Source organism: Oncorhynchus mykiss, chromosome 11 (genome assembly GCF_013265735.2).
Source record: "Oncorhynchus mykiss isolate Arlee chromosome 11, USDA_OmykA_1.1, whole genome shotgun sequence".
Taxonomy (NCBI): domain Eukaryota; kingdom Metazoa; phylum Chordata; class Actinopteri; order Salmoniformes; family Salmonidae; genus Oncorhynchus; species Oncorhynchus mykiss.
Genome location: NC_048575.1, coordinates 110,547 through 123,692, shown reverse-complemented (window position 1 = coordinate 123,692; position 13,146 = coordinate 110,547). Strand labels below are relative to the sequence as shown.

The 13,146-nt window shown below is 43.2% G+C and overlaps 1 protein-coding gene across 2 annotated transcripts in view; it reads left to right on the top strand.

Moving 5' to 3' along the window:
* plcd1a (phospholipase C, delta 1a) overlaps nucleotides 1-13,146 on the top strand; it is a 66,950-nt gene that overhangs the window by 52,075 nt on the left and 1,729 nt on the right. For both annotated transcript variants that reach the window (XM_021620007.2, XM_036934637.1), the window contains exons 7-13: nucleotides 2,717-2,861; nucleotides 3,293-3,445; nucleotides 9,533-9,700; nucleotides 11,475-11,631; nucleotides 11,812-11,928; nucleotides 12,293-12,471; nucleotides 12,965-13,100. In XM_021620007.2, coding sequence (XP_021475682.2) covers nucleotides 2,717-2,861; nucleotides 3,293-3,445; nucleotides 9,533-9,700; nucleotides 11,475-11,631; nucleotides 11,812-11,928; nucleotides 12,293-12,471; nucleotides 12,965-13,100 — 1,055 coding nt within the window. The remainder of the gene's footprint in view (nucleotides 1-2,716; nucleotides 2,862-3,292; nucleotides 3,446-9,532; nucleotides 9,701-11,474; nucleotides 11,632-11,811; nucleotides 11,929-12,292; nucleotides 12,472-12,964; nucleotides 13,101-13,146) is intronic.

The following is a 13,146-nucleotide window of genomic DNA, read 5'->3' as shown; positions in this document are numbered from 1 at the left end:
TCAAGAGGGCCACCATTGTTCCTGTTCCCAAGAAAGCTAAGGTAACTGAGCTAAACGACTACCGCCCCGTAGCACTCACTTCCGTCATCATGAAGTGCTTTGAGAGACTAGTCAAGGACCATATCACCTCCACCCTACCTGACACCCTAGACCCACTCCAATTTGCTTACCGCCCAAATAGGTCCACAGACGATGCAATCTCAACCACACTGCACACCGCCCTAACCCATCTGGACAAGAGGAATACCTATGTGAGAATGCTGTTCATTGACTACAGCTCGGCATTCAACACCATAGTACCCTCCAAGCTCGTCATCAAGCTCGAGACCCTGGGTCTCGACCCCGCCCTGTGCAACTGGGTACTGGACTTCCTGACGGGCCGCCCCCAGGTGGTGAGGGTAGGCAACAACATCTCCTCCCCGCTGATCCTCAACACTGGGGCCCCACAAGGGTGCGTTCTGAGCCCTCTCCTGTACTCCCTGTTCACCCACGACTGCGTGGCCACGCACGCCTCCAACTCAATCATCAAGTTTGCGGACGACACAACAGTGGTAGGCTTGATTACCAACAACGACGAGACGGCCTACAGGGAGGAGGTGAGGGCCCTCGGAGTGTGGTGTCAGGAAAATAACCTCACACTCAATGTCAACAAAACTAAGGAGATGATTGTGGACTTCAGGAAACAGCAGAGGGAACACCCCCCTATCCACATCGATGGAACAGTAGTGGAGAGGGTAGCAAGTTTTAAGTTCCTCGGCATACACATCACAGACAAACTGAATTGGTCCACTCACACAGACAGCATTGTGAAGAAGGCGCAGCAGTGCCTCTTCAACCTCAGGAGGCTGAAGAAATTCGGCTTGTCACCAAAAGCACTCACAAACTTCTACAGATGCACAATCGAGAGCATCCTGGCGGGCTGTATCACCGCCTGGTACGGCAACTGCTCCGCCCTCAACCGTAAGGCTCTCCAGAGGGTGGTGAGGTCTGCACAACGCATCACCGGGGGCAAACTACCTGCCCTCCAGGACACCTACATCACCCGATGTCACAGGAAGGCCATAAAGATCATCAAGGACATCAACCACCCGAGCCACTGCCTGTTCACCCCTGCATCAAAGCTGGGACCGAGAGACTGAAAAACAGCTTCTATCTCAAGGCCATCAGACTGTTAAACAGCCACCACTAACATTGAGTGGCTGCTGCCAACACACTGACACTGACTCAACTCCAGCCACTTTAATAATGGGAATTGATGGGAAATGATGTAAATATATCACTAGCCACTTTAAACAATGCTACCTTATATAATGTTACTTACCCTACATTATTCATCTCATATGCATACGTATATACTGTACTCTATATCATCGACTGTATCCTTATGTAATACATGTATCACTAGCCACTTTAAACTATGCCACTTAGTTTACATACTCATCTCATTTGTACATACTGTACTCGATACCATCTACTGTATCTTGCCTATGCTGCTCTGTACCATCACTCATTCATATATCCTTATGTACATATTCTTTATCCCCTTACACTGTGTACAAGACAGTAGTTTTGGAATTGTTAGTTAGATTACTTGTTGGTTATTACTGCATTGTCGGAACTAGAAGCACAAGCATTTCGCTACACTCGCATTAACATCTGCTAACCATGTGTATGTGACAAATAAAATGTGATTTGATTTGATTTACTAGATATAGTAGATATTGTACTAGATAGAGATACAGTACTAGATAAAGTAGATGTAGTACTAGGTACATATAGTACTAGTTATACTAGTTATAGTAGATATAGTAGATAGATACAGTACTAGATATAGTAGATATTGTGCTATTTAGAGATATAGTACTAGATATAGTAGATATAGTACTAGATAAAGTAGATATAGTACTAGATACAGATATAGTACTAGTTATAGTAGATAGATAGAGTACTAGATATAGTAGATATTGTGCTATATAGAGATATAGTACTAGATATAGTAGATATAGTACTAGATACAGTGGATATAGTACTCAATACAGATACGGTAATAGATACAGTAGATATAGTACTAGATACAGATACAATACTATATATAGCAGATATTGTACTATATACAGATACGGTACCCTTAATAGTAGATAGTGTACTAGATACAGTAGATATAGATATAGATATAGTAATATATATAATATAACTAGTACTAGATATAGTAGATATTGTCCAAGATACAGTACCAGATATAGTAGATATAGTACGAGATACAGTAGTAGATATAATATATATAGTACTAGATGCAGTACCATATATAATAGATATAGTACTCCATACAGTACTAGATATAATAGATATTGTACAAGATACAGTATTAGATATATTAGATGTGGTACTAGATATATTACTAGACATAATAGCAAAAGTACTAGATACAGATCTAGATATAGTAGATATAGTACTAGATGCATGACTAGATATAGAAGATATTGTACTAGATACAGTAGTAGACATAGTAGATGTAGTACTAGATATAGTACTAGATACAGTAGTGGACATAATAGATATTGTACTAGATACAGTATTAGATATAGTAGATGTAGTTTTAGATACAGTTCTAGATATAATAGATATTGTACTAGATGCAGTAGTGGATATAACAGATATAGTACTAGATACAGTACTAGAGATACTAGTAGTACTCTATGTTTGTTGTGGTCTTTAGGGCCCTGATGAAGAGTTGTCGCTGTGTGGAGTTAGACTGTTGGGACGGGGCCCATGGGGAGCCAGTCATCTACCATGGCCACACCCTCACCTCCAAGGTCCTGTTTAAAGATGTCATCAAGGCCATCAAGGAGTATGCCTTCAAGGTAACCATAACACCTGACCCTAACCCATCATAGAGTACGCCCTCAATGTCAGTGTAACCTTGACCATTTTGATGACCATTTTTATGTCTCTGTGTCCAAAATTAAGGAAGTTGCTAACTAGCTCTAGCACAATTGCTAAATAGCGTTATTACAATGACTTGAAGTCTTTGGGTATCTGCTAGCGTAATAACAGTTACCCATAGACTTCCAGTCATTGCGCTAACTCTAGTTAGCACTGACACGTGAAACTAGCTATAACTTCCTTCTATTGGACACAGAGTGTTAATCTGACTCTGCTAAAATCCCGAAGTGTCCCTTTAACCCCTGGAGAATGCTTTCAAGGTGAAGTTTCATCATGAAGTCAAACCAGCCCTGTGATGACCAGTAGAGATGGACATGACTGCTAATGTTATGTTGTTGTCCTCCCCCAGACATCAGAGTACCCAGTGATCCTGTCCCTGGAGAACCACTGTACACTGGAGCAGCAGAAACTGATGGCCAAGCACATGATCTCCATCCTGGGCAGCGCCCTGCTCACCTCCCCCCTGGAGGACCAGATGCCCACTGCCTTCCCCTCACCCCAGGTCAGAGACTAACAGATAATCCACCGACCCACCCATCCATCCATCCACCCATCCATCCATCCAACCTTGTTTGTTTTTCAACCCTCAGTGTTTAAAGCCTGGAGCTTCGTAACCACATACCCGGTATTTTAAAAATGAACACTAAGAGGCAAGCCTGAACAAGTTGTGGATGCTAGACAGATGAAAGTCTAAGTCAGTACTGAGTGTGTGAAGGAAGAACAATAACACCTTGTCTGACTGGTTAGGATATGATTGGGGTGTTACCAGAAGGAATTTGATTTCCCTATGAACAGTATCTGTCTGTTAGAGCCTGTCTATAGGGCTAACCGTATCTGTCTGTTAGAGCCTGTCTGTCTATGAGGCTAACAGTATCTGTCTGTTAGAGCCTGTCTATAGGGCTAACAGTATCTGTCTGTTAGAGCCTGTCTGTCTATGAGGCTAACAGTTTCTGTCTGTTAGAGCCTGTCTGTCTATGAGGCTAACAGTATCTGTCTGTTAGAGCCTGTCTATAGGGCTAACAGTATCTGTCTGTTAGAGCCTGTCTGTCTATGAGGCTAACAGTTTCTGTCTGTTAGAGCCTGTCTGTCTATAGGGCTAACAGTATCTGTCTGTTAGAGCCTGTCTATAGGGCTAACAGTATCTGTCTGTTAGAGCCTGTCTATAGGGCTAACAGTATCTGTCTGTTAGAGCCTGTCTATAGGGCTGCAGTATCTGTCTGTTAGAGCCTGTCTATAGGGCTAACAGTATCTGTCTGTTAGAGCCTGTCTGTCTATGAGGCTAACAGTATCTGTCTGTTAGAGCCTGTCTATAGGGCTAACAGTATCTGTCTGTTAGAGTCTGTCTGTCTTCGAGGCTCGGCAGGAATGCTACAGCTGCTTCTGATTTAATATATTAACAGTATTTCTGATTTAATTTGTCTTTCATACAGCCAACACAAAGAATGTTGCTGGAGAAAAACTAAATGAATCTCTCTCTCTCTCTCTCTCTCTCTCTCTCTCTCTCTCTCTCTCTCTCTCTCTCTCTCTCTCTCTCTCTCTCTCTCTCTCTCTCTCTCTCTCTCTCTCTCTCTCTCTCTCTCTCTCTCTCTCTCTCTCTCTCTCTCTCTCTCTCTCTCTCTCTCTCTCTCTCTCTCTCTCTCTCTCTCTCTCTCTCTCTCTCTCTCTCTCTCTCTCTCTCTCTCTCTCTCTCTCATAATTAAAGAAATGTGTGTATAGAGTATCAGCAAAAAGTTTGGACACACCTTCTCATTCAAGGGTTTGTCTTAATTTGTACTATTCTTTACATTGTGGAATAATAGTGAAGACATCAAACCTATGAAATAGCACAAATAGATCATGTAGTAACCAAAAAAGTGTTAAACAAATCAAAATATATTTTATATTTTAGATTCTAAAAAGTAGCCACCCTTTGCCTTGATGACAGCTTTATACACTTTTGGCATTCTCTCAACCAGCTTCATAAGGTTAAAGTTACCTGGAATGCATTTCAATTAAAAGTTATGCCTTGTTAAAAGTTCATTTGTGGAATGTCTTTTCCTTCTTAATGCATTTGAGCCAATCAGTTGTGTTGTGACAAGATAGAGGTGGTATACAGAATATAGGGCTATTTGTAAAAAGACAAAGTCCATATTATGGCAAGAACAGCTCAAATAAGCAAAGAAAAAAACGACAGCCCATCATTACTTTAAGACATGAAGGTCAGTCAATGTGGAAAATGTCAAGAACTTTGAAAGTTGAAAGTTTTTTCAAGTCCTATGATGGATTTTGATCATTTGTGTGTATAGTCCTAATTCTGCTCTGCATGCATTATTTGGGGTTTTGCTTTGTACTCTGCATTTTGTACTCTCATGCAGTCTCAATTGGGTGTTAGTCCCATTTTGTGAATTCTTAGTTGGTGAGTGGACCCCAGACCTCACAACCTTTAAGGGCAATGGGTTCATTAACTGATTGGATAATTTTTTGCCAGATCTTAGTTGGGATGTCCATTTTTACGTTTCTTTTGATGGCTTACAAGGCCCTTCTGGCCATGTCTCTCAGATCGTTCACAGACTCGTGGAAGTTATCTGTGGTGCTGATGTTTCAACAAGCTCTCACAGTGTCAAGTCAGAATTAGACGTTCATCATCTCAAAGTGTTACTTCTCTGTATTGTTCCAAGGTTAAGTTCTCATTAACTCTGAATGGTTAAGTTCTCATTAACTCTGAATGGTTAAGTTCTCATTAACTCTGAATGGTTAAGGTTAGACATTAACTCTGAATGGTTAAGGTTAGACATTAACTCTGAATGGTTAAGGTTAGGCATTAACTCTGAATGGTTAAGGTTAGGCATTAACTCTGAATGGTTAAGGTTAGGCATTAACTCTGAATGGTTAAGGTTAGGCATTAACTCTGAATGGTTAAGGTTACTCATTAACTCTGAATGATTAAGTTCTCATTAACTCTGAATGATTAAGTTCTCATTAACTCTGAATGATTAAGTTCTCATTAACTCTGAATGGTTAAGTTCTCATTAACTCTGAATGGTTAAGTTCTCATTAACTCTGAATGGTTAAGGTTACTCATTAACTCTGAATGGTTAAGTTCTCATTAACTCTGAATGGTTAAGGTTACTCATTAACTCTGAATGGTTAATTTCTCATTAACTCTGGATGGTTAAGGTTAGGCATTAACCTTGAATGGTTAAGGTTAGGCATTAACTCTGAATGGTTAAGGTTAGGCATTAACTCTGAATGGTTAAGGTTAGGCATTAACTCTGAATGGTTAAGGTTAGGCATTAACTCTGAATGGTTAAGGTTAGGCATTAACTCTGAATGGTTAAGGTTAGGCATTAACTCTGAATGGTTAAGGTTAGGCATTAACTCCGAAATGGTTTTACATTCGATAAAGGTAGAGACTTAGAGATAGAAAATCATATATCATACACTGCAGTTGAAGAAGAATGGGAAAGTAGTTCTGCTTTGAAAGTTGATAAACTGGTAACCCCACTTCTGAGAAAATGGCTCTTGAATGTTTTGGTACACCTACTGGAGAGTTCCTCTTTGTCTCCACCCATTGATCATGGTTGAAACCCTCTTTTTTTTAACACATTCTTATTTACATTGACAGCCTAGGAACAGTGGGTTAACTGCCTTGTTCAGGGGAAGCAGGACAGATTTTTACCTTGTCAGCTTGGGGATTCAATCTAGCAACCTTTTGGTTACTGACCCAACGCTCTAACCACTAGGCTACTTGCCACCTCTTAAACCATGACCTCATCCATCTCTTTAAGGATTCACATGAGGCCCTGTGCGAAACAGAGTGAGTAGTTTAGTAAAGAACCAAAGATTTCAAGACTAAAAGTGGTGAAAGTAGTAGCAGAGAATCTTCTTTCTCATTTGGGGCGGCAGGGTAGCCTAGTGGTTAGAGTGTTGGACTAGTAACCGAAATGTTGCAAGCTCGAATCCCTGAGCTTACAAGGTACAAATCTGTCATTCTGCCCCTGAACAGGCAGTTAACCCACAGATCCTGAGTTCGAGGCTGGGGCCGACAGATTAACAAAATGAGGTACCGTGTTAGTGAACAGTCCAGCAGGCAACAGCTGTGTAGCCGAGTGATCATAGGGTCCAATGAGCAGCAATAGGTGAGTCAGGGAGCCGTTCGGTAGTCACTACTACGCTAGGCGAGCGGGAGACACGGCGTTCAGAAAGCTAGCGGGCCGGGGTTGGCAGATGGGTCTTTGGTGACATCGCAACGGAAAAGCCTGTTGAAACCACATCGGACAATTACGTCGGCAGACCAGTCGTGATGGATCGGCGGGGCTCCTTGTCGACAATAACGGGTCAATGCAAATTGCCAAAAGAGTTATTGTAGCCCAAGAATTAGCTTGTTTACTTCGTCGGCTAGCTGGGAGATGGGCCTAGTTCGAGGCTAGCTCAAGGCTAACTGGTGCTTGCTTTGAGACAGAGGCGTTAGCCAACATTAGCCACTCATTTGCAGCTAGCTAGCTGCGATGATCTGGTGTAATGGTCCAGAGCTTGCAGCAGGAATCCGGTGATGTGGTAGAGAAAACAGTCCAATATGCTCTGGGTTGATATTGCGCTGTGCAGACTGGCAGGTATTGTCCGAAGCTAAAGCTGGCTGATGTCCGAGCTAAAGGTGGAGACTACTAGTAGTGGCTAACAAAGACTAATAGCTAGTAGCTGGTTAGCTGGCTTGCTCCTGATGGAGGTACCGGTTATTAGGTATAAAAATAGCAGATCCGTACCACATTGGGTGAGGCGGGTTGCAGGAAAGTATATTTAGTTCATAGATGGAAAGGGAGATTAAAATATATACGGGAAAAAAAACAAAAAACAGACTATTTACACAGGACAAGACAAACACACATCCGACTGCTACGCCCTCATGGATATGTAAAATGTTATATCTTTTGCACTGGAATCAGGCTATGTTTGTGCCGACTCAGTACTTTTACTGCTACTAACTAGCATGCTACTAAATCAGCATGTTAGACAGGTATTTACCTCTCCATGGTTGCAGGATCTTCTCTATTTTTACAAGTTTTGTATTGAAATTCATTGTGGATAACTTATTTATATATTTTGTGTTATGAATACCAAGTATGTCTACTTCACCATCAGCCCATTTTATAGGTAAACTGCAGGGTAATGTAAAAGTTTAAAGATCCAATACGTAATATTGTACACTTATCATAATTAGGTTTTAGTCCAGAGAGTACATAAAAGTACATAAAAGTTATCTAGATCTTCAATCAGTCATTGCAGGGATCTAGCTCGCGGACTTAACATAAAACTAGAGTCATCGGCATACATGGACACCTTTGTTTTTAAGTCTTGGATTTCTAATCCTCTAATGTTGTTATTGGATCTGATTTTAATAGCTAGCATTTCTATGGCCATAACGAATAGATATGGTGGCAGCGGACACCCTTGTTTAACTCCTCTTGACAATTCAGAACTCTGAGAAGTAGCCGTTATTTACCATTTTCCACCTGGGGTTGCTATACATTATTTTTACCCATTTTATAAAAGAATTACTAAAAATTCAAAAATTCAAAAATAAAATCCAGTCTTACTTTATAAAATGCCTTTTCAAAATCCGCTATGAATACTAGGCCTGGCTTAGATGTTTCATGATGACTGGGTCTTTATATTTGCCATCTGGGTCTTGTTTTAATAACAGAGAAATCAGACCTACCTGCTGAGTACCTGACAGACCACCATTTCTATAGGAATAGTTAAAACAATCTAACAATCAAGCCCTGGGGTTTTTCCAGACTGAAAGGAATTAATAGCCTCAAGAAGTTCTTCCTCTGTCATTTGGCCTTCATACGGATCTTTCTGTACATTTGTTAATTTTCCATACGCTGAGACCTTGCATTACTCTAGAAACCGCTTCACTCTAGTACAAAGGTTTTCCGGCATTGCCTGACAGGGTGTGGACTATGGGCCTTTACCATCATGTCAAAGGTTTTCCGGCATTGCCTGACAGGGTGTGGACTATGGGCCTTTACCATCATGTCAAAGGTTTTCCGGCATTGCCTGACAGGGTGTGGACTATGGGCCTTTACCATCATGTCAAAGGTTTTCCGGCATTGCCTGACAGGGTGTGGACTATGGGCCTTTACCATCATGTCAAAGGTTTTCCGGCATTGCCTGACAGGGTGTGGACTATGGGCCTTTACCATCATGTCAAAGGTTTTCCGGCATTGCCTGACAGGGTGTGGACTATGGGCCTTTACCATCATGTCAAAGGTTTTCCGGCATTGCCTGACAGGGTGTGGACTATGGGCCTTTACCATCATGTCAAAGGTTTTCCGGCATTGCATGACAGGGTGTGGACTATGGGCCTTTACCATCATGTCGAGGTGCACCCTCCTCAGCCTTACTATTTCATGGGAATTTTCATGTTCATTTTCCTTGCTAGAAGAACCGGTATAATAACATTAACAATCATGAAAATATACAATAGGGCTTAACCAGCTTTGCTGTTGAACCCTTAACAGGGTATCCTGGGATTTAGTAGTCATTCAATTATCTAGTATAGATGCATCTCCATTAACACAATGTGTATCTGTCTGTCTCTGTGTAGGAATTGAAGGGTCGGTTCATCATCAAGGGGAAACGTCTGAACAAGCTGGATGCCGTCTTCAGCAATACTAGTCCTGGAGTAGAGGATGACTGTGTCTCAGAGGAGGACGAGGCTGCAGAGACCAACAACTCCAAGACAGACACCAACGAACAGAAGGCCAAAGCCAAGGTATGGTAACACGCTGCTGTGGTGCCACGGTAGTCAAAGCCATGGTGTCCCAAATGTCACCCTAATCCCTAGTAGTGCACTACCAGCCCATAGGACAGTGGTAAGAAGAAGTAGAATAGAGTGCCATTTTGGACATGGTCATGCTACAGTGGTGTCAAGCTACTGTGATGCCAAGCTACTGTGGTGCCAAGCTACTGTGGTGCCAAGCTACTGTGGTACCATGCTAATGTGGTGCCAAGCTACTGTGGTGCCAAGCTACTGTGGTGCCAAGCTACTGTGGTACCATGCTACTGTGGTGTCACGCTACTGTGGTGCCAAGCTACTGTGATGCCATGCTACTGTGGTGCCATGCTACTGTGGTGTCAAGCTACTGTGGTGCCAAGCTACTGTGGTGCCAAGCTACTGTGGTGCCAAGCTACTGTGGTGTCACGCTACTGTGGTGCCAAGCTACTGTGGTGTCACGCTACTGTGGTGCCAGGCTACTGTGGTGCCAAGCTACTGTGGTGCCAAGCTACTGTGGTGCCAAGCTACTGTGGTGCCAAGCTACTGTGGTACCATGCTACTGTGGTGTCACGCTACTGTGGTGCCAAGCTACTGTGATGCCATGCTACTGTGGTGCCATGCTACTGTGGTGTCACGCTACTGTGGTACCATGCTACGGTGGTGCCAAGCTACTGTGGTGCCAAGCTACTGTGGTGCCAAGCTACTGTGGTGCCAAGCTACTGTGGTACCATGCTACTGTGGTGTCACGCTACTGTGGTGCCAAGCTACTGTGATGCCATGCTACTGTGGTGCCATGCTACTGTGGTGTCACGCTACTGTGGTGCCAAGCTACTGTGGTGCCAAGCTACTGTGGTGCCAAGCTACTGTAGTGTCACGCTACTGTGGTGCCAGGCTACTGTGGTACCATGCTACTGTGGTACCATGCTACTGTGGTGCCAAGCTACTGTGGTGTCATGCTACTGTGGTGCCATGCTACTGTGGTGCCAAGCTACTGTGGTACCATGCTACTGTGGTGCCAAGCTACTGTAGTGCCAAGCTACTGTGGTGCCATGCTACTGTGGTGCCAAGCTACTGTGGTGCCAAGCTACTGTGGTACCATGCTACTGTGGTGTCACGCTACTGTGGTGCCAAGCTACTGTGATGCCATGCTACTGTGGTGCCATGCTACTGTGGTGCCAGGCTACTGTGGTGTCACGCTACTGTGGTGCCAAGCTACTGTGGTGCCAAGCTACTGTGGTGCCAAGCTACTGTGGTGTCACGCTACTGTGGTGCCAGGCTACTGTGGTGCCAAGCTACTGTGGTGTCATGCTACTGTGGTGCCATGCTACTGTGGTGCCAAGCTACTGTGGTACCATGCTACTGTGGTGCCAAGCTACTGTAGTGCCAAGCTACTGTGGTGCCATGCTACTGTGGTGCCAAGCTACTGTGGTGTCACGCTACTGTGGTGCCAAGCTACTGTGGTGCCATGCTACTGTGGTGCCACGCTACTGTGGTGCCAAGCTACTGTGGTGCCATGCTACTGTGACGCCAAGCTACTGTGGTGCCAAGCTATTGTGGTACCATGCTACTGTGGTACCATGCTACTGTGGTACCATGCTACTGTGGTGCCAAGCTCTACTGTGGATTAGCTGCAAAACTCTCCTCAGCAGAACTAGTTCCATTTCAGGCCATATGCTAAGGAAAACACATATGTGAATACTTTGATAGAAATTAATTCAAAACATCTCTATTTCTGTAGATTTTCTAAAAATGCTGTTTTATTGCTTTTCAGAAGTCAAAGATCAAGCTAGCGAAGCAGCTGTCTGATCTGGTGATCTACTGTAAGAGTGTCCACTTCTCAGGGTTTGAGCACGCTAAAGACAACCAGGCCTTCTATGAGATGTCCTCCTTTAAAGAGAGCAAGGCTGTTAACCTGGCTGAGACAGCAGGTAAAACCCTCTGTTCTGTTACAGCAAGCCTGAATAACAGAAAGCCTGAATAACAGCGAGCCTGAATAACAGAACCATTCAGCCTTGATTCAGTGTACTATATACATTTCATTATGCATGTTCTAGAACAGTTCTTACAAGGATTGCACCATTAACCTGTCTGGTTTACATCTCTTCCAGCTAAAGCCTTTATCCACCACAACATGACCAAGCTGAGCCGTATCTACCCAGCTGGCTCCAGAACAACCTCCTCCAACTACAACCCAGTTCCCCTGTGGAACGCAGGCTGTCAGATAGGTACAGTCTCTTCAATTAGACTTATATTTAAGAATCCTCTGATAGAATTGACATGAATAATCTCTGCACCAGCTCAGGTCACAGTCTTCCCCTTTCTCTATAAATGAACAATCGCTGTACCAGCTCAGGTCGCAGTCTTCCCCTTTCTCTATAAATGAACAATCTCTGCACCAGCTCAGGTCGCAGTCTTCCCTTTTCTCTATAAATGAACAATCTCTACACCAGCTCAGGTCACAGCCTTCCCCTTTCTCTATAAATGAATAATCTCTGCACAAGCTCAGGTCACAGTCTTCCCCTTTCTCTATAAATTCATGATCGATGATTTATTGATCGATGCTTTATTGATTATGATTTTTCTTTCCAGTGGCGCTGAACTTCCAGACTCCATCTAAGGAGATGGACCTGAACCAGGGCAGGTTCCGATCCAACGGGCTGAGTGGATACATCCTGAAGCCTGAATTCCAGAGATACGCTGGGTCAGAGTTCAATCCTATGACCCTAACCAAGGGACCCTGGATCAAACACAAGGCCTTCCACATCATGGTGAGAGGATCACCGTTATAGTGTGTTATATACTGTATATATATACTCTATGTATTATATTGATTTATATATGATACTATAGTGTATTCCATTAGTGGAAAATCACTAGTGTATTATAATAGCTAATATTAGAACACAGTGAAGGCTACTACAGAGAATGGTACATTGATGAATAAAATAGCAATATATTGAGGAAGGAAAATGGCCTTCTGATAACATAAATGAGTTTCTGTGCAGTATATTGTGTTTTTAATTTTAGATCGTATCTTATAGTGAACACTGCTAAGAGAAATGGGGCTAGGAACTGAGTGGCATCGTTTCAAATTAGAAGATTTGATTTGATTGAGATGAGATATGGTTCAAGAGGGATTCATTATGTTGTGTACTAAACAGCACTACAGTATATCAAATGCTTTGAAATATCCTTAGTCATTAGGCTTCTGCTATAGACCTCTGTGTTTGTGTGTGTGCGTGCGTGCGTGCGTGTCTCCAGGTGATCTCAGCCCAGCAGCTGCCCAAGCTAAACAAGGACAAGCCTAAATCCATCGTGGACCCGCTGGTTAAAGTGGAGATCTACGGTGTTCCAGCTGACACGTGCAGCAAGGAGACACGCTCCATCGAGAACAACGGTGAGACACATACAGGCACACCAAACACACACACGCAGCATCAGTA